General features: G+C 37.3%; 2 protein-coding genes across 2 annotated transcripts; one reads left to right on the forward strand and one right to left on the reverse strand.

Moving 5' to 3' along the window:
• Positions 1-5: 5 nt before the first annotated feature.
• On the forward strand, positions 6-3310 carry LOC121234854 (COBRA-like protein 10). The gene is made up of 2 exons (XM_041130977.1): positions 6-855; positions 1761-3310. The coding sequence occupies exons 1-2, from the start codon at positions 258-260 to the stop codon at positions 3185-3187; spliced, it is 2025 nt and encodes a 674-aa protein (XP_040986911.1). The 5' UTR covers positions 6-257; the 3' UTR covers positions 3188-3310.
• A 4647-nt stretch (positions 3311-7957) lies between these two features.
• Positions 7958-24967, reverse strand: LOC121234857 (rab GTPase-activating protein 22-like). Its single transcript, XM_041130982.1, has 11 exons — positions 24412-24967; positions 23486-23581; positions 22802-22905; positions 22093-22373; positions 21631-21753; positions 20440-20528; positions 13001-13106; positions 10800-10897; positions 9186-9446; positions 8665-8748; positions 7958-8314 (listed from the first exon to the last, which is right to left on the reverse strand). The coding sequence occupies exons 1-11, from the start codon at positions 24499-24501 to the stop codon at positions 8300-8302; spliced, it is 1347 nt and encodes a 448-aa protein (XP_040986916.1). The 5' UTR covers positions 24502-24967; the 3' UTR covers positions 7958-8299.
• Between the last annotated feature and the right edge of the window lie 1599 nt (positions 24968-26566).

Raw genomic sequence — 26566 nt, forward strand, 5'->3', positions numbered from 1 at the left:
TTTATTTATATATACACTGTCATGTCTGTAAACTCTCCGCGTCCCACGCTAAAACTAGCGGAAGATATTTCAGCTGACTCAGTCTCCTCTCTCCGTCTCTCTTTAATTTCTTGTAACCATTTCACGTCTCACTAGGGTTTTCCTCAAACTCTCTCCTCCTCCTGCCCCTGCTCCTCCTCTTCTTCTTGCGGCGTCTTTATGCCGACGCCGCAACTCCCTTTCTACCCAAAAATCCTCACCAAACTTATAAGCAAGCAATGAGAACAAAATCATCAGGAATATTGAGATTTGCATGGCAACATGCATGGCCTTTTTCCGTAACATTTTTCATGCTATTTGTGTTGTTTTATAGAGTTGAGGTTTGTCATGGACAAGACTACGATGATGACACCGAGCCTGCGGCTCCACCTCCCGAGCAGGAACACTGCAATGGGATCTTCCTCTCGTACACCTTCATTTCGCGCAAGAAGGAATTCCCGCACTTGAAGAACGCGAGCGCACAGGCGTGGGCGTTTAAGTCCATAGCCACTATATTGAATGCCGGGGAGGAGGAGCTCCAGGCGTGGAAGATGTTCATAGGATTTCAGCACAAGGAGATACTGGTGTCTGCTAGCGGGGCTGTTTTGGTAGACTCGAGTGATTTCCCGGCGGCTGTCGGGAATGGGACGTACCTGGCTGGATATCCCATGGCAAACTTGAAGACCTCGATCGAAACGGCCTTGGATCTTGATCAGATTCAGGTGAAGGTCGATATCATCGGAACGCAATTTGGGGTGAAACCGCCGGGAGTGCCGATGCCAAAGACAATTAGACTTGAAAATGATGGGTATAGATGTCCGGCACCGCGTCGTCGTGGTAAGTTTGTTTATTTCTAAGGTTCATATTTGGTGCATGCATAAGCTGGCCTAAAGATCAAACCGATTGATTTTTTTTTTTTTTTTTTTCCCTGTGAACAAACTTTTGATGCAATCATGCAAACAGAAACTGAAAAAGAAAATCAATTGAGAGAAGGATAATTTGGCATTATGTAATCATAGATGTTTTCTTCGCTGGGGTTCCAAAAAAAATCATAGATGTTGATCGTCTGAAAATTTTCAGCAGAAATTTCATCGTTTCATTTTTCAACAATCCAATCAAAAGCATTTTCTTCGTTGTTGTTATTCAGTGGACTATATATATATATATATATATGAGTGGAGGTACTATGCCGCTCCACTCTTACCGTTGGGCGTACCGTCCAATAATTTTTTTTAATACATTTAAATATTTTTAAAAAATAAAAAAAATATTAATATATTTAAAATCATTTCCTTAATCACTAAGTAAAAAAAATTGACCAACTGTCAAATAGAGCGGTCAAAGTGGGGCGGCATAGTAGACTTTCTCTATATATATATATATATGAGTAATATTGTATACTATACTCTCATTCTATTTTGATTATACTAATAAATATGTAGCATATTTATTACTATTAGATTATGAAGAAGCATGTAATAAATGATCATTTAATGGTGATAAATGTGTCGCATCTTACTTAATAAGATGAAAATGAGATGGTAGTACAGTGTATAAACTTTTCCATATATATATATATACATACATACATACATACATACATATATATATATATATATACACACGCGCACACACGAATTCTTCTCAATATATTTCCCTTGAAGGGTGAAAACATGGTGACATTTTGGCAAGATTTGACTCGTGCATGAAGTTTTGGCAAAATTTGTTAATTTCGCATGCAGGGCCTAGCTCGATGCTAGTATGCTGTACAAAGGATCCAAAATACAAGGCCAAAAAACTAAAAAAGACGAAATTCTTGCCTCGTCAGGATGGCGACCTCTCTTTGACATACGACGTGCTCCAAGCCTATCCAATGAACTATCTAGCCCAAGTGACCATCGATAACAATCACCCTTTAGGCCGTCTTGATCACTGGAACTTGACCTGGGAGTGGATGCGAGGAGAGTTTATTTCCACTATGAGAGGAGCCTACACTCACAAAAAGGACGGTTCCGGCTGCATCTATGGCCCTGCCGGCGTTTACTATTCAGATCTCGACTTCTCTCAAGTCATGAACTGTGATAAAAAGCCTGTCATTACTGATCTCCCTCCCTATCTTGCAAATGATACCCAAGTTGGGAAGTTACCTTATTGCTGCAGAAATGGCACCATCTTGCCAAAACTAATGGATGAGAGCAAAGCAAGGTCTATTTTCCAATTACAAGTTTATAAGCTCCCTCCCGACTTGAACCGGACTTCTCTCAATCCACCCCAGAAATGGAGTATCGTCGGAGTTGTTAATCCTCATTATAAGTGTGGCCCTCCAATTAGGGTTGATCCAACAGAGTTTCCTGACCCAAGTGGCATTCAGGCTACGATTGCTGCAATTGCAAGTTGGCAAGTGGTATGCAACATTACACGTCCAAAGGTTAAGCAAGCTCGATGTTGTGTTTCCTTTTCCGCATACTACAATGCCAGTGTCATTCCTTGCAACACTTGCGCCTGCGGTTGTAAGGAATCAGACACTTGCAATCAGAATGCCCGCGCGATGTTTCTCCCTGCAGAGGCCCTCCTCGTGCCCTTTGCAAACAGAACGGAGAAAGCAAAAGCCTGGGCTAAAATCAAACACTATCCTGTACCAAACCCATTACCTTGTCCGGATAACTGCGGGGTTAGCATCAATTGGCATATTGACACCGACTACAGGAATGGATGGACAGCTCGAGTTACACTCTTCAACTGGGACGTCACCCCTTTTGTGGACTGGTACACTGCGATTCAAATGAAGAAGGCCTTTCCTGGTTTCGAAAAGGTCTACTCCTTCAACGGCACCAGTCTGCCAGATATCAACAATACCATCTTCTTTCAAGGCTTACAGGGTTTGAATTTCTTGATGGGAGAGACAAATGGGACTAAAATGAATGAGCCAAGAGTGCCCGGAAAGCAGCAATCAGTGATATCATTCTCAAAGAAACACACGCCGGGTTTAGATATCCAACGTGGTGATGGATTCCCGTCAAGGGTGCTTTTCAATGGGGAAGAGTGTGCGCTTCCCCTCGAATTTCCCCGGCCAGGAAATGCAGGGCATCAGTCTCGTGTTCATTTCCTGGCTGTAATATTCATCACCGTCATCACTTTTATGCTGATGACAGATCGCTTCCATATATGATCGTTCCGGGTTTTTTCATTTACTCTTTCCACCTAGTTGGGAGATACGTCCGTCCTTGGGTGAGAATTTCGGTTTCTTGGATTCAGCTAAACAGAATCAATAACTCCATGCAATTCATTGCTATATATGCATTTTCTCATATCATAACTGTTAATGTGACGCAGCAGCATCAGTGGATGATCAGTAGGCATGCACTTGGGCAAATGGGAAATGATGAACGCCGCAACGTCTATGATTTCAATGCCTGTTGTATCACCAGTTGGTTCCGAGTACTGCAGATAAGGGGAATGTAACAAGTTGAAAACAGATGTTATGATAATCTGTATGGAATTATAAATTGAAAGTAGTTATTATATAAGTATGGATTCGCATGGTGTCTGACGGATATTTTCTTTCTATTGTACAACGTCGATCGATCTGGTTCATCTTCTTTTTGTTTCCGAGTAAGTTTTATAAGAGGATCTCAAATTTTCCCAACTTTGTCTTTCTAACATGTTGATTTTCAGTACCGATCTAGACCTTTTAATTCAATGCATGCCACTACGTACGTTTTAAGTGCATGTCAGAGCGTTAAGCCTTATCGGAACCTGCCGATCAACTGTGTATGCATGTCGGCCTTGAAGGAATGATGATAATCTATTTAATTTCATCCTATTGAATGAATCATACTTGGATTAGCACTCCACATATTAATTATGAACCAATTATAGAATAGAGAGGTAGCAAAACCTGCCATTAAGGCTGTACATGTATGCAGGCTGCTGATACCAAATTCATTATTATTCACAAACTATTTACTATAATTTCATTATTATTAATAAACTATTTTATTACTATTATCTGAAATACTCTTATATAACATCCAAAATTAAGTACCCTTTAGTCAAGAGAACAGTGCCCCCAACACCCAAAACTCAAATCGCACTGAGGAAATAGACAATGAGGGTTGGAGGCATGGGAATAGTGGCTACTTTATTTCTCTATTTTTGAAGGGTTTAAACTTTAAGCCCTGATTTTGGATCGAGAGATCATGTCGTACCGTAAAGTAATCTTCAATCCAAACAGCAATTACTTTCATTTTAGAGATGTTTTCACATGGGTTCACCAACAACAAAATGAGTGTTATGCTTTTCACTTTTCAGTTTAATTTTGCTTTTACAGATAAAAGAGAAAACCCATCTCCAAATGAAAGAGAAAGGCTCTGTGTGTTATCACAGTTCCGATTTCGTTAAATAAAAATTTGATATAAAATTAAATTAAAGTTAAATAAAAATATTAATATTTTTTTATTATTAACTCAAGATTTTATAAAAATTTGATATAAATATTTTGAGTTAATAATATTTTTTATATAATTTGATTTTATAAAAATATTTTCATCTTATAATATTATTATAAATTATATTATATATAAAAAATTGGGTACGTAATTTCAAAAATTATTATTACTTGTTTATAAATAAAACAAAATTATTATAAATACTATGCAATTATTTGCAGAACCTATTTCTATCTCCTCTCAAACAACTTAAAATCATCTCATCTTACTTCCAATCCAAACAAAAAATTTTCAAAAACCATCTCAATTCACAAATCTCATACTATTCACAAATCATTTCAACTCATCTCATTTCATCTCTCAATTCAAACGGGACCTAAATGAGCCTGCCAATACAATCCCACCCTTCAATAGCTAGACAGGTGTTATATGCCGTTTGTAAGTTGATTTCGAACTGACATTACACCTTCTATATATCTATATAAAAAGTACTATTAATAGTACATAGCACTCTCGTCTATTTTTTACCATTAAGATTGAATACAAATTAAATAGGTTGACGCATCACAACGTTAACCATCTAATCCTAACAGAGGATGCACATTACAACGTTTTGACAGATTGAGGCCGGTATGGTGTTTATAGGGATCCAACGGATCGGAATCCTGCAGTACCTAATTATTGTTCAAAAGAGTGTTCCCTTCCATCCCTACTACTTTCTCTAATTAGCAATCTTATTGATCTGTCTCTGGTTTCATTCCTCCGAGTTATTCTTCTTTTACTCTCTAGTTCCAATTCTCTTTCTAATTTTATCGGAACTGGCCGAAGTTAGCTGGCCGATCGAATCATCTTGTCCTAAATGGTCTATATATGAGAATGCAAGTCTTAGGCCCGTTTGTAACTCAATTCAGTTCAGTTTAATTTTAAACTGAGTTTAATATCTTAACTCTCAAATCACTAAGTGCATTTTCATCCGGTTCCCTATATTTTAGTTAAAAAAGACACTCCCTATAATTTTATCATAAATTTTACTCATCTTTAAAAAATCTTCTACATTTCATTCCCTATCATTTCTCTATTCTATTAAAATAATATTCTTATATTCTTTCTTTATTACATTTTTCTCTCACTTCCATTTTCATTCTTAATCACAAACTCTTTTGTCTTATTCTCTTCTTTTCAAATATCATATTTTAATAATTTTATAAATACTTATACGATTTTTTTCCCGGATACAGTATTATTTTTCAATCCAACATTTGTATTAAAAATAATAATTTTTTTAATATGTGCATTTTTTAACGCGATGGTATTTTCTAATACGATTTTTTCCGCATATACTTGAGTAATATTATTTGATTTGCATTTGTCTAAAGGTAACAATTTTTTCATTTTCATATAACGGTAATATTTTTTTCAGTTTCTCTAACGGTAATACCTATCTGCATATTGACGATAAAGTTTTTTGTCCTTTCTCCGACGATAACCTTTTGAATTCTTGCACAAAAGCATGTGTTAATAAGTCCATGCCAAGCAAACAATTAACCAACAGCTTACAAGTAATAGAGAAGTATAACTTTAACAGAGAAGTACGACAAGTCTGCAAAAATAATAATAATAATTATAATAACAGTAAACATAATAAAATGTCAATTTAAAATGTGTGTGTGTGTGGTTAACTTGTTTTCATGAGAATGTTGTTCAAATAAGATATATAAACCCCACCATTCAAATGACTAAACTTGTTGTCCAAAGATATACTCAAAATGCTTAACTTTCAAATGACTAACTTTCAAGATCATGCCAAGCAAACAACTATAAAATGCTTGTGGAGATGTACTCAAGAAGTCTTCCCTCAGCACAACATTCTGCAAGACCACCAACAAGCAATTTATCTAAATTGCTCACAGCAAGTCATATCTAACCGAACACTCCTCAAACATCACATGTTCTTAATGTCTCAGACCGGCAAATTATACAAATATAGATTCCTCAAAATCACCAACAAGATTTCGAAATGGCAAGCACAATGAATAACCAACAACCCAGCCCCAAAATCACAAACAAGATTTTGAAATGTCAAGCACAGATTATAACCAATAGTCCCAAAATCACAAACTAGATTTCAAAGTGCCAAGCACAATGCATAACCAACAGCCCCAAAATCACAAACAATCAATCGAAATGCCCAGCACAGTGAATAACTAACAGTCCCAAAACCACAAAGAAGATTTCAAAATGCCAAGCACAGTGAATAACCAACAACCACTCGAATCACAAACAATCAATCATAATGCCAAGCACTCGGATTCAAAAAGAAAAGCCCCAAAAGATGCATAGCTCCAATAAGTCGAAAAGTAACACAGATCATAAGCCATGGCCTTTCGAAATCCATTATAAACAGATCAAATTGAAATGCCAAACCTTAGAGCACTATCATAAGCCCAAGTCTCAAAAATTAAAGATTTCGAAAGCCAAAGTTAGACCCAAAGTTAAGGAGATAAAATACAATTGTCATATGCATCAGATTCAGTCATGGGAGATGCAAAATTGTGCGACGGAGATGACGGAATCCAGCCATGGGAGGGGGGCTTCAGTGAGTAAAATCAAAGTGGGAGAGTGAGAAATATTTACATATATTCAGGCCGATGAAGAGAAACCACCATTAATGGTGGCTACGGTGCAACAGAGAAAAACATCGAAGAGGGCAACAAAGGGTAGAAAGAGAAAAACATGCGGGACCAACTGCCTGAAACATGGGAGAGAGTTTTTGGGATGTACAATGGTTCCCCATATATGGGGAATCACTGTAGCTCCCCTAAATCAAGACACTAAAACAGGGAATGGGATGGGAGAGGGTTTTTCAGCTCCTCCCTAAATTTTTCCTCATAATTTGGGGATAATAGTGAAATAGGGCACCGGTTGAGAATGCTCTAGGGTCATCTCAACTCAAAACCTCTTTACACATGAGACCCATAATATTTTTGAACTCAACACCTCTTTACACGTGAGACCAACAACCTTTTTCAATTTTTCATAAATACATCTAAACTCATTTTAACATTCAAACACATCTAAATTCATCTTAAGTAAGCCCCACAAAACTCATTCCACCATCTCAACTCACTACTATTCATAAAGAATTCCGAATTCCAAATGGTGCCTAGTTAAAATTAGATTATTTGGCTTCGATTCATAATTTGTGAAGGTTCCATTTTTTCAATAAATTAACTATTTAAGAGTAATGCTATATACAATCATGAGTTATACAAACGTCATATACTCCTTTTAAAAAAAAATGAGGTCTACTATTAAAAAATTAATTTTTTTTCATGTAAATTCTATATTTACACTCTTTTCAAAAAGAGTACGTAACACTTACACAATCTATAACTACAAATATTATTTCTCTTTTCAAAATAAATGTTCACATTAACTGCAACTACTCATGTTGAAAAGGATAGACTGCACCATAATTTTCCAGAAGAACAAAAAACGAAAGAGTAGATTGTTTCATTGATATGAATCTGAATAGTGCATAAGCTTTCTTTTGTATTTTTGCAACCTGTTACAAACAACAGGCGCTTACAAAGTAGATTCGTATAAGAACTTTAAACAAATGTTTTGGATGTATAAATGATGAAAAATCATTTTAAGTTACAACAATCACTTTCAGTGGAAGATCTGCTGCTCAAGCCATCGTACAATTCTGTGAAGCCGAGAAATATACACGTCAAAGTACGCGATTGTCTCTTGCCAAAGCAAACCATCAGGATGAAGGGAACACCCTTTTATTTCTGGATCGGCCGAAAAATCATGTCCTTTCTCTACGGTTATGTCTTCTTGGCCTGCAGCATCAATAAATGAACAGTGACTTCAGGGTATAACTAACAGAAGTTTATTGTATAATGAAGCAACACACAAAGACAGGTTATACATTGGGATTTTCCCATGCATATATTCTTTTAAATTTACCATTGGAGGAAAAAATGAACCAAATAAAAACATATAATGCAAGCATGATATTCTGCAACTTGTAATGTTTCAATAGCCTCTTGGACTTTTCATGAAAGGTCCGATAGTTAGTATGCCTAAGAATAAGAGAACCCAACTGAGAGAAAAGTTGGTTGACCATATATCCCCGTTTCTTCTCCAGGAAAGATTTTAAATTCAACCTCAAAATTTATAAGAATGTTACCTTTCTTAAATATTTCTTGTGGAGTTTCATTGCCCCAGTGCAAGCTTTTTTGGCATCCAGATTTCCTGTTATGTCGTTCAATATCTGGAAAGGTTTAAGATAAGACATGAGAAGACAAAATGCTTTGAAAAATGGGCAAGCCATAGAGCAACATGTAATTACAAAGTGCCAGCATGTTCCTAATAGACCTTGATAATTAAATGAATGAAAAATGATTCGTCAGCAGCCAACTACTGTTTCCTCAAGACTACCCATTAGTAAGAGAATACATACACAGCAACTGATGGTACTTAAAAAATGTAAGACGGAAGTTTCTTCAAACTCTTCCAAACAAATAATCTAACTTAAGGTCGGTGGGAAAATTTTACTGCTGCTATGCCAATCCTGCCTACCCCTTCACCAGCAGGAGTAACGCAAAGGCCATCTTTACTATTTTCTCAATTGTGTTCTCCACTTATTTGGTATATTCCCAATCTAAAAATAATCAGCATATTGGAGCCTTTTGAATGAGGCTAGCTAACCTTGACAACATCGTCAAGGCCCCGAGCTTCTTGCAGTAGCTTTGACTTCTTATCTCTCAACACACTAGCAACAAGGAAAACAGAGATAGGGAGAGGGCCTTCTGAATTCCTAGCTCCGTTTTTCATATTTTCCCTTTCATACTTTCCACAGTGACGTATTGACTTTGCTTTTCCTTTAGATCCCTCCGCTTTTTCGCTAGCTGACTTAGGTTCTTCATACATAAAATACAAGCCAGGGTCGTATTCCAGAGCCCACATCATCTGTTACAGATTCAAACAACCAAACAAATAACCATTAAAAATGTACCAGATATAATCCAATGTGTGATTACGACACATACTGACTCTATAATCCGTACACGTGATTCTCAAGAGTCATAATGGACACATGCATTGTGACAACAAAGAAAAATGAACACATTAACAAAAGGAAAACTTGAAACAATAAAAGGACACAAAAGCATCTTCTTGTGCATGCTTAGGGCCAATGAATAAATGTAGTATAAAATACTCCCGAGTTTAGAAGATTTCGTTGATCAATTCCTTTCACATCTTTTGGCTTCCAAACAACTGACTGGGCACACCTGGCCCCTGGGATCAAGAAATACACAAGTTTTTGGGTGCCCTGGTGTGTGCCTGTCCATAGGACCTCGCCTAGGATACAAACTAAAAAAACATAAATATATGAATCAAGCAAAAACAATCATATTCTACCACCACATTAGTGGCCTAATGATGATCATCTCGTAAATATCAGCACAGATCCTATAAAACCTCATGGGTTGGGATTGAACTGAGAGAAGGAGTTTTGAGCGCGGAAGATTGTAACAGCCTGGATTTAGCATATGAAGCTCAGTAAATGTGATCCCACATCCCTAATGTCTTATCAGGCGTATTCATTCAGTTTTGTAACGAAATTGCAATCTCTTAAAAATAAAGTCTTCTTCAGGCTATTCCTAAGGTGGTACGCTTAAGTCCCACACTCCTAACTCGATACTGGCACTGATCCTATTCTTAACGACTTAAGGAAAACCCAAGTCACATTACAACTGGTGTTTCTTGGAATGATTATGAAGTACGTAAACTTCTTCCAACCAGACAATGTGGGAATTCACCGCCCTTCCTATACTCAATCCGAGAATGGGATGTTACAATACGTGTTAGGTTTCTCCTTTGATGTGTAAACTTTGGCCACAATACCAAAATAGTAATTGAACAAATTATTATTGTGATATATTGACAAGCAAATGGATGCTACAAAGAAATCACTTCATAAATAATCCCCTGTTAGGAAAATTTCACATGGCATCATGCCCATACATTGGATGCAACGTCTTGGCTTTATTAATCATGGACCAGTCACATTCAGGTGAAGGATAAGTCTTTGATGGAATATGCATTTAATATTTCCATAAACATCTGTTTTCAAATAAAAGTCATCACAACCCTGAGTTAGTATTCTCAACATTTGATTCGATAAGTCAAAAAGCATCAACAATTTTCTTTTATATGTTTGAGTCACAAAACAACAAAAACAAGAGGAAGAAGAACTTCAGTCAACAATTAAATCTATGTATCATCAATAAATTCAACAAAAAAAGAAAAAAGATTTACCTCCCAAAGGTACAATGAGTCACCAAAAGAGAATTCTCTCCGGAACAAAACCATGAGCATCCGAAAAGCAAATAGATAATCACCTCCACCTAGGGTCTCTGTGCTCCAAGATCAAAAGACAGGCTTTACTGTTACTTTTCTTCAGAATTAAATCAAGGGATGTGCAAGAATATAGGAATGCATAAAAAATTATCGGACAGAAAATAACTCCAACTATCGATATAGTTGTATATGGCAACTATTAATAATAAATCATAAATCGTTAAATGGGGGAATGTGATCTTGTTATTCTCTCTGTTGGTATATGAGTTCAATAAAACAGCTTCCAACATTTTGAATTTGTTAGGTATCAATCGTATTAGCAATACTGTTAATTACACATATACCACTTTTTTTTCCATATCTAAGAAAACTAGAATTAACAGTTTTCATAAAATCTTTGCCACCAGCCATATAGGCCAGCCTGGCAATTTGAAACATTTGAGATGCCTCCCAATAATAATTCAACCAAAAAAAAATCATTTGTAGTTTCCCCTACTACTCTTCTCTTTGTTTTCTTAATTGAATTTGTATTTCAATAACTATGTACGCAAAGCCCGCCATTTTCTAAGAATTTCTCTTTAGTGTTGCATTTGGGTTTGATGGGTCATGCAAAAGAAGGTGGCAGATGTGGTCTTTAGTTGTCAAGGGCTGTTTGGCCATCACAAAAATAGCATCATTTGGGAGGCTGGTCCTCCTTTCCTCATGCAGGCATCTCAGAGAGAAAGGAACAACTGTACTTTTGATGGCTTTAGAAACCCAACTATAGTGATCTGGAGCTGAGATCCTAGCATTTGCCTCATTTTTTTTAATAAGGCTCATGCATTCAGATGCTTCTACATGAGTTTAACAATTATATCTACTAGTTACCCTTGAGTAGTGATTTTCAGGCATATGTTTGGTAGCAATACCCAGCTCAAATGCAAGGCCATCAAGGGAGTGGGGGGGATGGAGTACTAATGAAGTTAGAGGAGCATATGGAGTGGGGTTTTGGAAACATATCAGAAGAGGATGGTGGTTTTTACTCGACACACTTGACTCTAGTTGGGGAAGGGCTCCAGGATTAAATTCTGGAAAGATATTTGGTGTTGGGGATATTTCCCTACAAGTTGCCTTTCCTTCACTTTTCCAAATTGCTAAGATGTTGCAGTGGCGGATGTCATGGGGTTATCGGGTGGACAGATACATTGGGACATTAGTTTTAGTAGAGCAGCTCAAGATTGGGAGATGAACAGCTTTGTTGATTTTTACAGCATCTTGTACTCCGTTAAACCGAGCAATCAACAAGAAGATGGGTTGTGGTGGTCACCCGCGGGGAAAGGTGTTTTTTCAGTTCGCTCTTTTTATAAGATTCTCATCCAAGAGCCTAACTCTCATTTTCCTTGGAAAAGACTTTGGAGACATATGGCACCAGCCAAAGCTACATTTTTCGGGTGGACAGCATCGTTAGGTAAGATCCTCACAACTGATAATTTGAGGAAAATGAGGGTCATCATAGCGGATTGGTGTTGCATGTGTAGGGGAGGGGGAGAGTTGGTGGACCATCTGCTATTACATTGTGATACAGCAAGGGCTTTGTGGACTAAGGTGATCGGTCGAGTAAAGTTGGCTTGGGTTATGTCGGAGACTGTAGTGGCAGTGTTGGCCAACTGGACAACTATAGGAGGCTTGCAGCAGATGAAAGCGGTTTGGAAGATGATCCCTATATGCATCATGCGGTGCTTGTGGCAGGAGCGTAATGTGAGGACGTTTGAAGACAGGGAGAGATCACAAGAGGAACTTAAAGCTTTATTTTACAGTACTCTATGTACCTGGGCCATTGCTGTTGATTTCAATGGCATGGACCTACATGATTTTCTTATTTCTTTGGCGCCTTCTTAATTAGGGCACTCAATGTTCTTTTATTTGTATTTGGATATGCTTATTCTTTGATCAATAAAGTTTTGTTTATCTATCAAAAAAAAAAAAAAAAAGCAATACCCCCAGCTCAATGGTTGAGTCTTGGACCATGCTCTTATTGACAATAATTTTTCTCTTTATTGATAAAAAAATATAATAAAATTTATCGTAAACAAGGCTGTGATACAAAACAATTAACTGTAATATAATTGGTAAAATATTGACAGGACACAGAATGAGAAGACACAATATTAAGCAAATACCTAAGTGCTGATGAAGTTTTGGATCTAGTACTTGTGTAATTGCAGCCAAATTACTAAGTTGTGCCTCCACCCCAACAGAGCTATCAGTGCATCTGAAATTTCCTCGCTATATATTTTTAAATAAGAACGCATAAAATAAGAAACTGGAATTAAATTAAAAAAAAAAAAAAAAAAAAAAAAAAAAAAAAAAAACTTAGTTGAAAAATGGCAGCCCTGAAAGAATCATATGTAACTGATTACATAGAATGGTACAAAGCATGTTTACTTTTGAGCTGAAGGGAAAATCTATGTCATGGAGGTCCCTGGTTCGAATCCCCCTCGAAAGTCATATAAAAAGGTTAAAACTTTGTGACTCTTTACAAAATTATGGCTATGTTCTACTTATCACTTATCAAAAAATTGATGGAAAGATTGATTAAGAATGCACGAGATAGAAGCAACCAAGCAAGCATATACATCAACTTGGCAAAGTTTTGACTTCTCTAATTTCTTGGCAAACTTTGACTTTTCTAATTTCTAACATCATTATAAGCTATTGTAGCAGTTTGATGCTATGTTATGTTAAATTAAAGATTTACGGGTAAAAGTATCCTCTTGCATATGGGCATTGACAAGCCAAGGTGGAATTTGTGTTAAATTTCCAGAAATAGTTAAGTGCGTGAACTTAGAAAGAAATAATGAAGCAAAAACAAACATTTCCAGATATAAAAGAAAACCCATGTCATAATAGCACTCTATCCTAACCTATCAAAGAAAAAAAGTAATAGCATTCTATCTAGGGGTGGCAATTCGTGTTCGCGGGTCGTATCCGTGTAGTGTCAAGTCAATGGCCATTCAACTATATGGATCAACCTTAACACGACCCATTAAGTTAAACGGCTCAAACCCTTAAACCATAACACGACCCATTTAAATAATAGGTTGAGTCATGCCACCTGTTTTGACCCGTATAATAACTAGAAATGGGTCAACATGATCGACTCATTTCAACCAGTTTGGCATTTCATGTAAATGTGTTGAATGAACCCACATAACACATTTGACCTGATTAACATAATTTCACATAAAAGTTAAAATCTATATTATTAAAAAATAAAAAATAAAAAAAGAAGACAATAAGACTACCTACTAACAAAACATATCAATATTTTTCAGATTTTTTAACCTATAATAAAATCAATATTACAAACTCAACAATAACAAATAATTATAGGTCCAAAATTACAATCTTAACAATAAAAACAAAAGCATATTAAGAAATATCAATATTACAACCCAACAATAATAAAATTGTAATTTTGAAATAAAATTTAAACGGGTTATTGCAAATTGATTTTGGGTTAAGTGGGTTGACCCGTTATTGACCCGTTTATTAATTTTTTCGACGAGTCAACCTGATTTGACCCAAACCCATTTATGTCAAACCCAAACCCGTTAATTTTGTGTCGTGTTCATGTTGAGTTCACCGATCATGTCATATATTGCCACCCCTAACTCTATCCTATATAAGCATCCTCAAACCTCCCGACATACTCACTCACTGTTGAGTCCTCACTTCTCTAGAACTGCCGAGTATGAGGCTCTTCTGTAGTCCTTAATAGCGTAGGGAGAGCCGTAATTCGTGGGCAGTTCATACCGAAGTGAGAAACCTGTTCCTCCCCGGGGGAGGACGAGCGCAACGAAGGCTTTCAAGCCCTCTAAGGACAACTAATAATAAGGTCCATCCAAGTGGAATAATAAGGTCCATCCAAGGCTTTCAGGGCTTTTTTATAAACTTGCTTCCTCTCTCTCTCTCTCCGTACACAAATTTCCTTTTAGTAAGTTCTTGTAGTCCATGGTGTTTGTGGGCTCTTGACGGTGGGTTTGTTGTATCATTGGAAGATTATGTCTTCCATGAGTAGCTTAGCCATTGAATCGAAGGTGTTTGAGTTACGAGTGGAGGGGTGTGAAGTGCTTATCATGGAAAGGGGTTGGAAAGGATCGCATACTTTGAGGTTGGGTTGGGGTACAGCTTGCTGGGTCTTAAGAACCTTGGAGGAATGTTCTAAGCATGGAAGTAAGGTGTACTACTCTACTTATAGGGATGGTAACAGGGGATACATTGCGCAGAAGAGTTCCAACTCTCGTGGCAGCTTCTTGGCCTTAGTGGAGTATAGTGGAGGGGGGCGCCGGAGTTTCATCTATATTCCTGGGGAAAGGGATGGAACAGGGTGGAGGAAACTTGCAGTAGTCGTGAGGGAGGTGCGTAACAAGTGTGCTCAGGGGAGAGGTTTACCACATCCGTCGACAGTAGCACCCCCATTGGCTCGGTCGTACTTGGGGGCTGTGCAGACACCTCGTGTTGGGAGAAAGCTTGCTTCGGCAGACTTGTATAGAGTAGGTGAAGTTCCTGATTTGGTAGGTACACAGAGGCGGGCGGGTGATGGCAGAGGCATGGCTGGGCAAAATGATGTAAGTTTCTTGAAGGATTTGCGGGATATGCAGGCGACTTTGGAAGAGATGGCTATTAAAGTCAAAGGGATGATACGATGCGTTTTGGGTAAAGATGTTATGGGTTCGGAGGCTTTGGGTGTGGGTCAGGAAAGGGGACCGATAGGTAAGGCCCAGTCCAAACAGCATTTTGGAACCGAGCCCAACCAGATGAAAGGTTTGGCGTGGAGGAGGAAGTCGCAGGTCAGGGCGGACTTAGAGGTGGGTGGGTCAGTGCCACCATCGCCGACGAAGTCTCAAAAGGTGACGTCGAAGGTTCTCGATGTCAATCGCGAAGAACAGCAGCCAGGAGCAGAGTCCGGCAGTTCTGCCGTAAGACCAGAAACAAACGTCTTGGCTCCTGTACAGACTTGGTCGACGGTAGTAGATAAGGAAATCCCGACGTCAATCGCGACGAGTTTAGGTGATTTTCTCGTGAGCAAAGGCAAGACAGCTTCGGCGCAGATCCGAGACAATGTATCGGAGCCGATATCTACACAGACGCTTCCACCAATAGCACAGAAAGAGCCGATAGGCATAATGGAAGCTTCCGAAAGGGAGACAGGGGAAATTGTTGAGGCTGCTGAGGGTCATAATGAAGGTCTGACATCTTTGATCACTCACACGAGGGAGGCAGGGGAAATTGTCGAGGCTGTTGAGGGTCAAGATGAAGCAGGGGGTAATTGTTTATTGTCTTAGTTCTTAAACTTAGAAGGAAGCAGGCAGACTGAGTTGGCACGGTCTGAAATGGAAGATCAGGATATGATGGTCTCAGATCCAGAGTTTGAAGTAACTGTTTATGAGGAGGAGATGGATAGTTCATCTCCGTTACAAATGACTCCTCTTCAGATTGTGTCGGAGGAAACCTCAGATTGGGTTTTTAAACAAGTCGAGAAAATTCAAAGCTGTGTGGGGCTATTTTATGATGGTTATGATGAACAATTGAGGGCACTTTTAGTGGCTATTGAAGCTGGTCGATCCACGGTCGAGCAGTCATCTGTGAAAAAGAAGCGGGAGTTAAGAAGATTGCATTGCTCTATTAATTATGACAATAAGGAGGGGACTTCAGGGAGGAACAGATCTAAGGGGAGGGAACTTATTTCTATTAATGAAGCCTAAAATTATGTCTTGGAATGTAAGGGGGATTAATAATGTCAATAAACCCATTCGTATTAGGTCCATAATTCATAGTTGGAAGATCGATGTTGTATGCCTCTAAGAAACAAAATTGGAAAGTGTTGACAGGAATGTTATTAGTAGCTTGTGGAGAGGTTCGTTTGTAGGCTGGACATATTTAGCCTCTTCCGGTGCTTCTGGTGGAGTACTAGTCTTGTGGGATAGTAGAGTTGTTGAGATGGTAGAAGAGTGCATTGGAAATTACTTGGTGGCATGTGTATTGAGGAATGTGGAAGATGGGTGGTTGTGGGCATTAGCAAGTGTCTATGGTCCTAATAGGGATCGGGATAGGAACCTGTTGTGGGATGAAGTTTCAGGGTTGTATTCTATGTGGGACCTTCCTTGGTGCATATGTGGGGACTTCAACATAGTTCGATTCCCAAGTGAGCGGGTGGGTTCTTCTTCAATAACTTCAGCAATGGAGGTTTTCTCACAGCTGATTTTCGACTTAGAACTGCTGGATTTGCCGTTGGTGGGGGGTGAGTATACGTGATCCAATTCTAGAGGCAGTTCTAGATTGGACAAATTTTTAGTGTCTTCGTCGTGGGAAGCCCATTATCCAAAGCTGTGCCAAAAACGTTTTCCGAGGATAGGATCGGACCATTTCCCCATTATTCTTGAGTGTGGGGGTATTCATGAGGGTAAACGGTACTTTAAGTTCGAAAATATGTGGCTAGAAGTGGAGGGCTTCGTTGATCAGGTAAAAAGTTGGTGGTTGTCATACCAGTTTGAGGGGACCCCTAGTTTCGTTTTGGCTAGGAAACTCAAAACTTTAAAAGCTGATTTGAAGATTTGGAATAAGGAGGTCTTTGGAATGTTGAGCAGCAAAAAAAAGCCCTTTGGGAAGAACTTCAATCCTTGGAAGCTGATGGGGACAGCGAGGAGAGCTTGTCTAGGATAAATGAAGTAAAAATAGAACTTGAGAGGGTTCTTTTGAGGGAAGAAATTTCATGGAGGCAAAAGTCGAGAGTTCTTTGGCTTAACGAGGGTGATAAGTGTACTAGCTTCTTCCACAAAATGGCCAATTCTCATAGACGTAACAACGCCATTGAGATGTTAAGAACTGAAAATAATCCACTTACCTTACCTGCTGAAATCCAAGAGCATGATGTGCAGTATTATAGTTCCCTCCTTAGTGAGATGGAAGATTGGAGACCTAAGTTAGATGGATTGAACTTTGCAGCGATAGATGCTTCTTCAACAAGTTGGCTGGAAAGGCCGTTCGAAGAACTTGAGGTGCATCGGGTGGTGTGTGGAATGAGGAGAGACAAAGCTCCCGGGCCGGATGGCTTTTCTATGGCATTTTTTCAGGATTGTTGGGAGATTGTGCGGGAGGATGTGATGAAGGTTCTTCATGAATTTTATGAGTTTCAAAAGTTTGACAAGAGTTTGAATGCCACTTTTATTGCCTTGATTCCAAAGAGAGTGGGTGCTACGGTGTTGAAGGATTTTCGCCCAATTAGTTTGGTAAGTAGTGTCTATAAGATTATTTCAAAGGTGTTAGCAAATAGAATGAGCAAAGTAATGGGGAAGATGATTTCCAAATCTCAAAACGCATTTGTTAAAGGACGGCAAATTATAGATTCGGTGTTGATTGCAAATGAATGTGTAGATAGCCGTATGAGGGAAGGCACTCCGGGGGTCCTTTGTAAGTTGGACATGGAAAAAGCGTATGATCATGTAAACTGGAATTTTCTCTTGTATATGCTTAGAAGATGCGGTTTTGGTGATAAGTGGTGTGGCTGGATAAGTCATTGCATTTCCACCGCCCGCTTCTCAGTGCTTGTTAATGGACAGCCTTGTGGGTATTTTCCGAGTTCTAGAGGTTTGAGGCAGGGGGACCCCTTATCTCCTTTCTTATTTGATATTGTTATGGAAGCATTAAGTCGCATGGTGGAGGCAGTGGTAGGAGCAGGTTTTATTTCGGGTTTTTCAGTGGGTACTAATTCTAGTGGCCCTTCTACTATATCACACTTGCTTTTCGCTGATGATACCCTCATTTTTGTGAGGCTGTTGGGGAACAAATTCAAATTTTGAGGGCTGTCCTGCTTTGTTTTCAAGCCGTCTCGGGATTAAAAGTGAACTTAAGTAAATCGGAGTTGGTACCGGTGGGAGAAGTCCATAATATTCATCACTTGGCTGAATTTCTGGGGTGTAAAGTTGCATTTCTGCCCATAAAATATTTGGGACTACCGCTAGGGGCATCTTTTAAGGCCAAACACATTTGGGACGGGGTGATCGAGAAGATAGAGAGGAAGTTGGCAGCATGGAAAAGGACTTATTTATCTAAAGGGGGTAGGATTACTCTTATAAAGAGCACTCTCTCTAATATTCCTACCTACTTCCTGTCTTTATTCCCTTTACCAGTTGGTGTGGCCAACCGTATTGAAAAATTGTATAGAGATTTTTTATGGGGTGGCCTGGGAGAGGTGTCTAAAACTCCCTTAGTGAGTTGGAAAAAAATTTGTTGCCCAATTGCCGATGGAGGACTGGGTATTCATAGGCTACGTAGTTTTAACAATGCATTGTTGGGGAAGTGGCTATGGAGATACCAAGGGGAAGAGGAAGCGTTGTGGAGGGGGGTGATTGATTGTAAGTATGGTAGTGATTGGGGAGGATGGTGTACCAAGGAGAGCAGGAATTCGTATGGAGTGAGTCTATGGAAGTTTATTAGGAAAGGTTGGGGTCGTTTCCTAAAATAAATTTACTTCTCGGTTGGTGATGGTTCAAAAATCAGATTTTGGTCTGATGTTTGGTGTGGGGATATTGTACTGTCTCGAGCATTCCCGATTGTTTTCAGATTGGCGACTAATAAGCAAGCTGCGGTTTCCAAGGTGATGGGTTTTTCCAATGGAATGGTGCTTTGGGATGTAGGCTTCTCTAGATCTGTCCAAGATTGGGAAGTAGAGGAGGTCACTGATTTTTTTAGACAGTTGTATTCAGTGGAGATAAGAAGACAGGGCAGGGACCAACTATGTTGGAGACAAACAGCCTCTAAACAATTTACAGTTCTGTCATTTTATAAGGTGATACTTAATCAGCACCATATTGGCTTTCCTTGGAAGCGGATTTGGAAGGCTCATGTTCCGTCAAGGGTGGCTTTTTTTGTTTGGACAGCAGCATTAGGGAATATTCAGACTATAGATAATTTGAGAAAGCGCGGAATGATTGTTTTGGATTGGTGCTTTATGTGCAAGAAAGAAGCGGAATCAGTGAATCATCTACTACTTCATTGTGAAATGGCTAAAGTGCTGTGGGATGGTGTGTTTGGAAGGGTTGGGCTGTGCTGGGTTATGCCAGAAGCAGTGGTTGATTTCCTAAAAAGCTGGACCAACTTTCAAATGCATACTTGTTCCCAAGTGGCAGCTGCATGGAAAATGATACCCTTGTGTATTATGTGGTGTATTTGGTTGGAGAGAAATGAGAGGTGCTTTAATGATCGGGAACGCAATAGTGATGCATTATGGAAGTTTTTTATAAGCACCCTACTTTGCTGGTTCTCTGCTATTGTACTCAAGGGTGGGGCTGTAAATGAGTTCTTGTCGTCGTTTCTATAAGTTTTAGAATGTAACTAGGTGTTTCTTGTGTATACTTCCTGTGTACTCGGGCTTCGCCTATTTCATTATGCTTAATAAAGTTCTAACTTATCAAAAAAAAAAAAAAAAAGTTAATTACATCATCAAAAACAAGTAGAAGACATCCAACAATACAAAATATAACTAAAAATAGAAAAAGTAAACTAATTAAAAGTGAAATATCATGGCCTACAAAATATTTTATAGGAAAAAAAGTACCAATCTGCGCATCAACCGTTCAAAGCACCAAAACGCATCTGCTTCATCTTCAAGAAGAATTATCATGGGGGAGCAAAGGTCACTCATTCCTGCTCAGCATTGTCATAAAGCTTAGATAGAATAACTGACACTATGTTGACAAGCAAATTGTTGTCATCTCTTTCTATGCAAGGAAAATAGCGTAAATGAAAAGAAACTCAATAAAGTATATATATTGAAAGTATGCCAGACCCATCTGTTATAAACAATGTAACTAGACTGTAATTTATTATTGTTCCTTGAACGATAAAAAAAAAGATACATTATTATTCTTTGCCTAATAATTAGTGAAATAAAGAAGGTCCTTTGATTCTTGAACCTTAGAAATACCACTAGTTCTAGCATTAAAAAATATATATACAACTATTAAGGGGCAATTAATTAGATACAATGATGAAAATTTAAGGAAAATCTGAGGAAGAATTGAATCTCTAGGCAATTTCTCTCTACATATTGACAGAGAAAGAAGGACCTAACTAGCTTCCTAGACCTAACAACAGATAATTTCATGTCATGAAATGCCAAGAGATAGTGGAGAAACAAATAATTAAGACCCATAGTCCAATGGACCACAATTAACAGATCATCCGCACAAATAATCAACATTATAACAATTTTTTGCAACTTTGTTTCCTCATTCAAATGTTCTAAACAAACAAGGAACATTTATCAGAACATTGCAAAAAGATGGTTAATAAGCTAGCTTAGCTTTGAATCTCTTGGTATCGTATAAGAAACCTAGGACCAAATCTCGTCTACACCATAAGACAACAATAAGGGGTGGGAGAGCATTGTGAAGCTTTAGGCCCATTAGCCACCAATGAACCCAAAAAGAAGGAGGAAGGGATCACACAGTCAATCAAGCTAGATATCTATACACTGTACAATAACTAGAGGCCACTAGATGTGTATCCCCATCCTTCATGTTGAATGCTTACCACATAATTCAAGCATTCATGTATGATCTTTTTCTCCATGATAAATTCTGCAGGCTATAATTCCCTATCAATAATTAACAGCTGAGTGGCAAAAGCCATTGAAAGTAGACGTCGGTGAAAGTATAATGGATTAAGCAGATTTCTAATAGGCCAATGTTATTTATCATTTTAGCATGCCCTGAATAAGACGTTAAACGTCCATTTGAACACCCACCTTGACAATAGCCAACATCTGTATCTATCCAGGCATAAACGGCAAGAATATCCCAGAGTTTTGATAAGTTTTCTTGCTTCTCGTAAAATACCAATGTCCGGTCAGTCCGAACCACATCAAGACCTGAAATTGATGTTAAGTAAATAAGAAAATGAATTTACTAAATAGATGACATTTCTTTGCATTCTGACAAGGGGTTTTCAGATATCAATCTCAAGCCCAAGATGCTTGCATCTAACTACCCTAGAGTAACATGACATGCAGCTTTATGTTCCACGAAGGTTCTATGGGAGCTGAACCCGATTTCTATGAGCAAGGTGCAAGTTAAAAATAAGTACTTCACAGTTTACATGCTAAATTAAGTGTGATAATACTAAGGGAAACAGAGCTTTACATAAAAATAAACGTGACTTTTGCCCTAATAGAAAAAAGTGGGCTTTCTATATAAAAGAAGCCACAAACCTATTTGATGTAGAGTTAGCATCCACTGGACTACTTTCTTATCCTTCACTGTTTCCATACCATTGGCTGTGTTTGTCCTTAAACTATCTGTTTTAAAATCAGCTCCAGCATTTTCTTGAGTAGCTATGGCCTGTCCCTTTTCTGGGGCTGTTTCTAAAAGTACCAACGGATCTTTAATGGGCTGACCATCTTCAGTGATTACAGGTGCTGTGATAAACCTACCGCTTCCAACAACAGGAAACATTTGGCAACACTCTTTTTTCCACCGTGCATATTGTATCCTGAAGGAATTGATAGGATTTAGGATTTGTACTTCATTTTTTTTTTCTCCAGATAGAGCAGCAAAATTTGAAGTCTTAAAAGGATAAAATTATAGAAATCACGAGATGATGATAATAATAAGCATACTGTACTGTTTTCAATTGATTTGATTGTTTGGGGAGAAGACAAGTTATCTTAAACATGAATTGGTGGTTTTATATTCATATGTATAGGAATAAGAGAACATATTGATCATTGAGCTCATTAAAAGACAAGGACAAGTAACTGTAGAAAAATAATAGTGAGGATAATCAATCATTTGATCTCTTCAAGTAACAACCAACCTAAATCTCTGCTTAACCCTTCACCATTAATTCCCTATGTGCTACTCATTACAACCTTGATGCATGAAATTTTTATATTTCATGAAAGAGGAGAAGTGTATTACCTCCGGCGTTGCCGTATCTGCTCTCGTTCATCAAATGTACACCCAGGATCATAACAACCAAGTAGAAACTCCCATACTTCTCCTCTAATTGATGGATGGATCCCCTAATTTGGCAAATAATAGAAGAATACCACTAAATATCAGCCCTTACAAGTTGAAGTTAGTATTCATAACATCTATCTCAAGTTAGTATTCAGAAGTCCAAAAAGGAAGCATAATTGTCATGATGTGTAAAACTACTTGATAACTATACTAACTTCATTCCATAGACTCTCTAGTTCTATGTTGAACTAGTAAGCCAGATTGCTGAATTCTTCATAGTCATGAGTGTGCAGCAGGATAGCAAAATATGATAGGAGAAGCAACATTAAGCTTTGAGGTGTTCATATTATCCAATGCAATGATCTTTGGATCAAATGGCATCTCCGACATAAGGAACTGCATTATAAGGAATTGGCTATTCTGTAAGGTTCTGTGAGTCGTGTTTACAAAATCGGTGATTTAATTCTTCAGGTCAACAGTGAAAACCAAATTATAAGAATGGAGATTTCCTGTAAATCTCAAACTATAGATATCAATAAAACAAGACCGACAGCCATGTTGATGTGCAATCTAATTTTCATGACATAACAATGAACTTAAACATACTTTTTGGCATGTTGTGAACAATGAAGAGGCACTTACCCCACGATGGATTCGACTTAGAGTCTTGCCTATATCCAGATACCCTTCTGGAGTAAATGCAGCATGCCATCTTCTTACACTTAAAGTTTTACCGGCCTGCATAAGCAGATTACAAGTAGAAGGTTTAGGATTACGCATTGAAAGCACACAGACTCGTTATGAATTGGTAATTTCATTCAATCTGTATTACTCTGTGTGAATTCATAAATAGGGCTTCTTCTTACATACAGCACGTCTTTATGGTAGCAGGAAACGTCACTAAATTTTGGTGGGAAGCAAAGAAATAGAAAAGATGTATCCTTAGATCTCCATTGCAATCCATCACAAAGTACCAAGATTGATAGACTGGTAAATGCATGTGACAAGCTTTTTTTCGACTGTTCAGTTCTTACAAAGACTCTCATCCACACCATTCATAAGGAAAATATAATAAAAATATAAAATATTCTCCAAACTGGAAGCAAGAAAGTTGTTCGAATAACAGCATCAACTTCTGACCAATAATAACGATAAGGCATTAGCCTCACAAGGAAATTTCTATTTGCGTGTCAAAAGGATGGGGTTAAATGAGAAATTTTCATAAAATATGAGTTTTTTAATGAGAATTAAATGAGCACGAGGTCACCAACCGAACGAACCTTAATTACATTATCATACTCGCCTTCAAACATAGAACGATTTACAATCTTTGTTCTTGTTCACGAATCTCCAAATTACAGCATAATGCACGCACTCCAAATTATGATCAGAGTCAACATTGACGCATATTCTTGGTGAAAAAATCAATAGCATTTACTTTTGAAAGCACATTTCACAATACATCGATTATTCAAAGAAAAATTATCCAAATCAAGATAATGGGTATCCAAAAAATTCAAAAGGGTGTCTAAAATACTAAAAATAAGAATCACAAAGAATCGCTGGACCTTGATCCTGAAGTGGGTTTTGGGAACATCGGTGCACTCGGGGCGGACCTGGTAGAAAGAATCAGCAGGAGCTCCGGGGCCCCTCCACATTTCCAGTAACACCACACAAAAAAAAAAAAAAAAAACAGAAACTCAAAGAACTTTCTTTGCCTTCGAAACCAGAAATAGCAACCACCACCAAAACCAAGAAGCCGAACCCTTCAAAAACCTAAGGAAAACCCAGAAAAGTTATATTTCTCCCAGGTTCTTGGGCGGAAGGTTCAAAGGGGACCCAATCAGGAGCTGGGCAAGACCAGCTCGAAAAGACCAAATCGAAGCCAAAAATAATAAAAAGAGACGAAAGAACAAAAAAGTGGACAAAATCCGTTTTGGTTTTTATTTTTCACTTTTTTTCCCTTTAAATTTGGAGTTATGGGGGCAGTTGTGGTGGTTTGAGACATGGACACGGTCACGTTGTATTACTCTGTCAAAGTAGGAGGGTTTCATGAGGTGGTTGCCCACCACACAGACATTAATGAGTGGGCCGTTTAATGCGTTATTTTAACGTTCCTCTAGTTTCGAACATTTCCGGGATGCTTAGAAAATGAGAAACAAGAAATTTAAAAATAATAGCGTAAATATTAATAAAATAGTTTGAACTATCATATTTTATTGAATTTTAAAAAATTAGATAAAAAAAATTAAATAAATATTGTTGAGGACGTATTTCGCACTTCCAACTTGCAATAAGAATAGAGGAAAAGGTTTAGAGATGTTGAGACACATTCATAACGGATATATTATAAAGTTAAAATCTTATTATAAAATAATTTTTTGTTTTAAGATTTGAAAATATTTAAATTGTTTGTATTTTATAAAAATTGTAATGATTAGATAAAATAGTTAAAAATTCAAAATTTACAAGTGTTTATGATTAAGTAATATTTAAAAAATTAAGATGAGATGAAACTTATTTCCTAACAATCTAACTATTTTTAAAGGAAATAAATAAAGAAAGGAGGAAGTAATATGCAAAGAATTTTATAAAAATAAGTTTATAAATTTATGTCATATATTAAATATAATTTATAATAAAAATAATTTTATAATATAATATATCATTTCAAGTCTAGATTTATTTTTATAATAAAAACTTTGTAGTCAAAACATTTTTTAAAAATATAAAAGAAAGACTTATCAAAAAATATAGTTGATATTTTTTTTATTTCTGGTTTACTCTATCATAGATAAAAAGGTTCTTAAATAATAAATATCAATTGAGAGTGATGCATTTAACACGAATTTGATTGGATGGTGGAGGAAGAAAGCTAAACTCACGTTGGACCAATGATCGAGCATTGAACTTGATAAGTTCGATTCGGGAATAACAAGAGGAGGGAGGCCATCGGCAGCCGGCAGCCGGCATTGAGGGAATAAAAGGATGAGATCGTCGTACTGGTCTCCTGTCAATAGAGTTTTAGGACAAGTTGAAAAATGAGATAGAGATGATATAAGAAGTTTATAAATAGTAATAAAATTGTTTGTGAATAGTAATGAAATAGTTTAAGTTAATATTTTATGAGATTTTGGAAAATAAGAGGAAAAATTTTGAATAAAAATATTATAAATTTAAAATATTGTTAAAATGTAATTTTTTTATATTAATTTTATTTGGAGATTTGAAAAAGTATGAATTATTTTTTATTTTTTGTTTTAAAATTTAAAAAAAATTGTAATGATTAGTTTGAAAGTATTTACATTTGAATGATGTTTGGAAATGAGATGTGATGAAATAATATGAGATGAGATAAGAATTTTATGATGGAAACTTTTTCCAAACAAGCCCTTAGGTTGTATTTGGAAATATAACTAATTTCACATTATTATTCATAAACAGTTTATTATTATTAATAAATTATTTAGTACTATTTCACTATTATTTATAAACAATTTTATTACTATTCACGAATAATCTGATATACTCTTAACATCTGGATAAAATTTATGTTTTAGATGGATATAAGTAGAGCTGCGAATAAACCGAGTGAGTCGAATTCAAACAAGAGTATTCAAGCTCGATTAACATATTTATTCATTCGAACTCGAATATCCTTATTCAAACTAGGTTTGTTAACCATTAATGTTGTTCGAATTCGACTTGAGCTCGACTAAAAAT

Source organism: Juglans microcarpa x Juglans regia, chromosome 6D (genome assembly GCF_004785595.1).
Source record: "Juglans microcarpa x Juglans regia isolate MS1-56 chromosome 6D, Jm3101_v1.0, whole genome shotgun sequence".
NCBI lineage: Eukaryota > Viridiplantae > Streptophyta > Magnoliopsida > Fagales > Juglandaceae > Juglans > Juglans microcarpa x Juglans regia.

Bases quoted from the DNA above. Each gene is read 5' to 3' on its own strand.
- LOC121234854 (XM_041130977.1), top strand. From the start codon at position 258: ATGAGAACAAAATCATCAGGAATATTGAGATTTGCATGGCAACATGCA. The intron at 856-1,760 runs GTAAGTTTGTTT...TTTCGCATGCAG, and splicing joins TCCGGCACCGCGTCGTCGTG to GGCCTAGCTCGATGCTAGTA.
- LOC121234857 (XM_041130982.1), bottom strand. From the start codon at position 24,501: ATGTGGAGGGGCCCCGGAGCTCCTGCTGATTCTTTCTACCAGGTCCGC. The intron at 20,529-21,630 runs GTGGGTGTTCAA...AATGCTGAGCAG, and splicing joins AGATGTTGGCTATTGTCAAG to GAATGAGTGACCTTTGCTCC. The intron at 13,107-20,439 runs GTACTTTTTTTC...AAAAATATATAG, and splicing joins AACGGTTGATGCGCAGATTG to CGAGGAAATTTCAGATGCAC.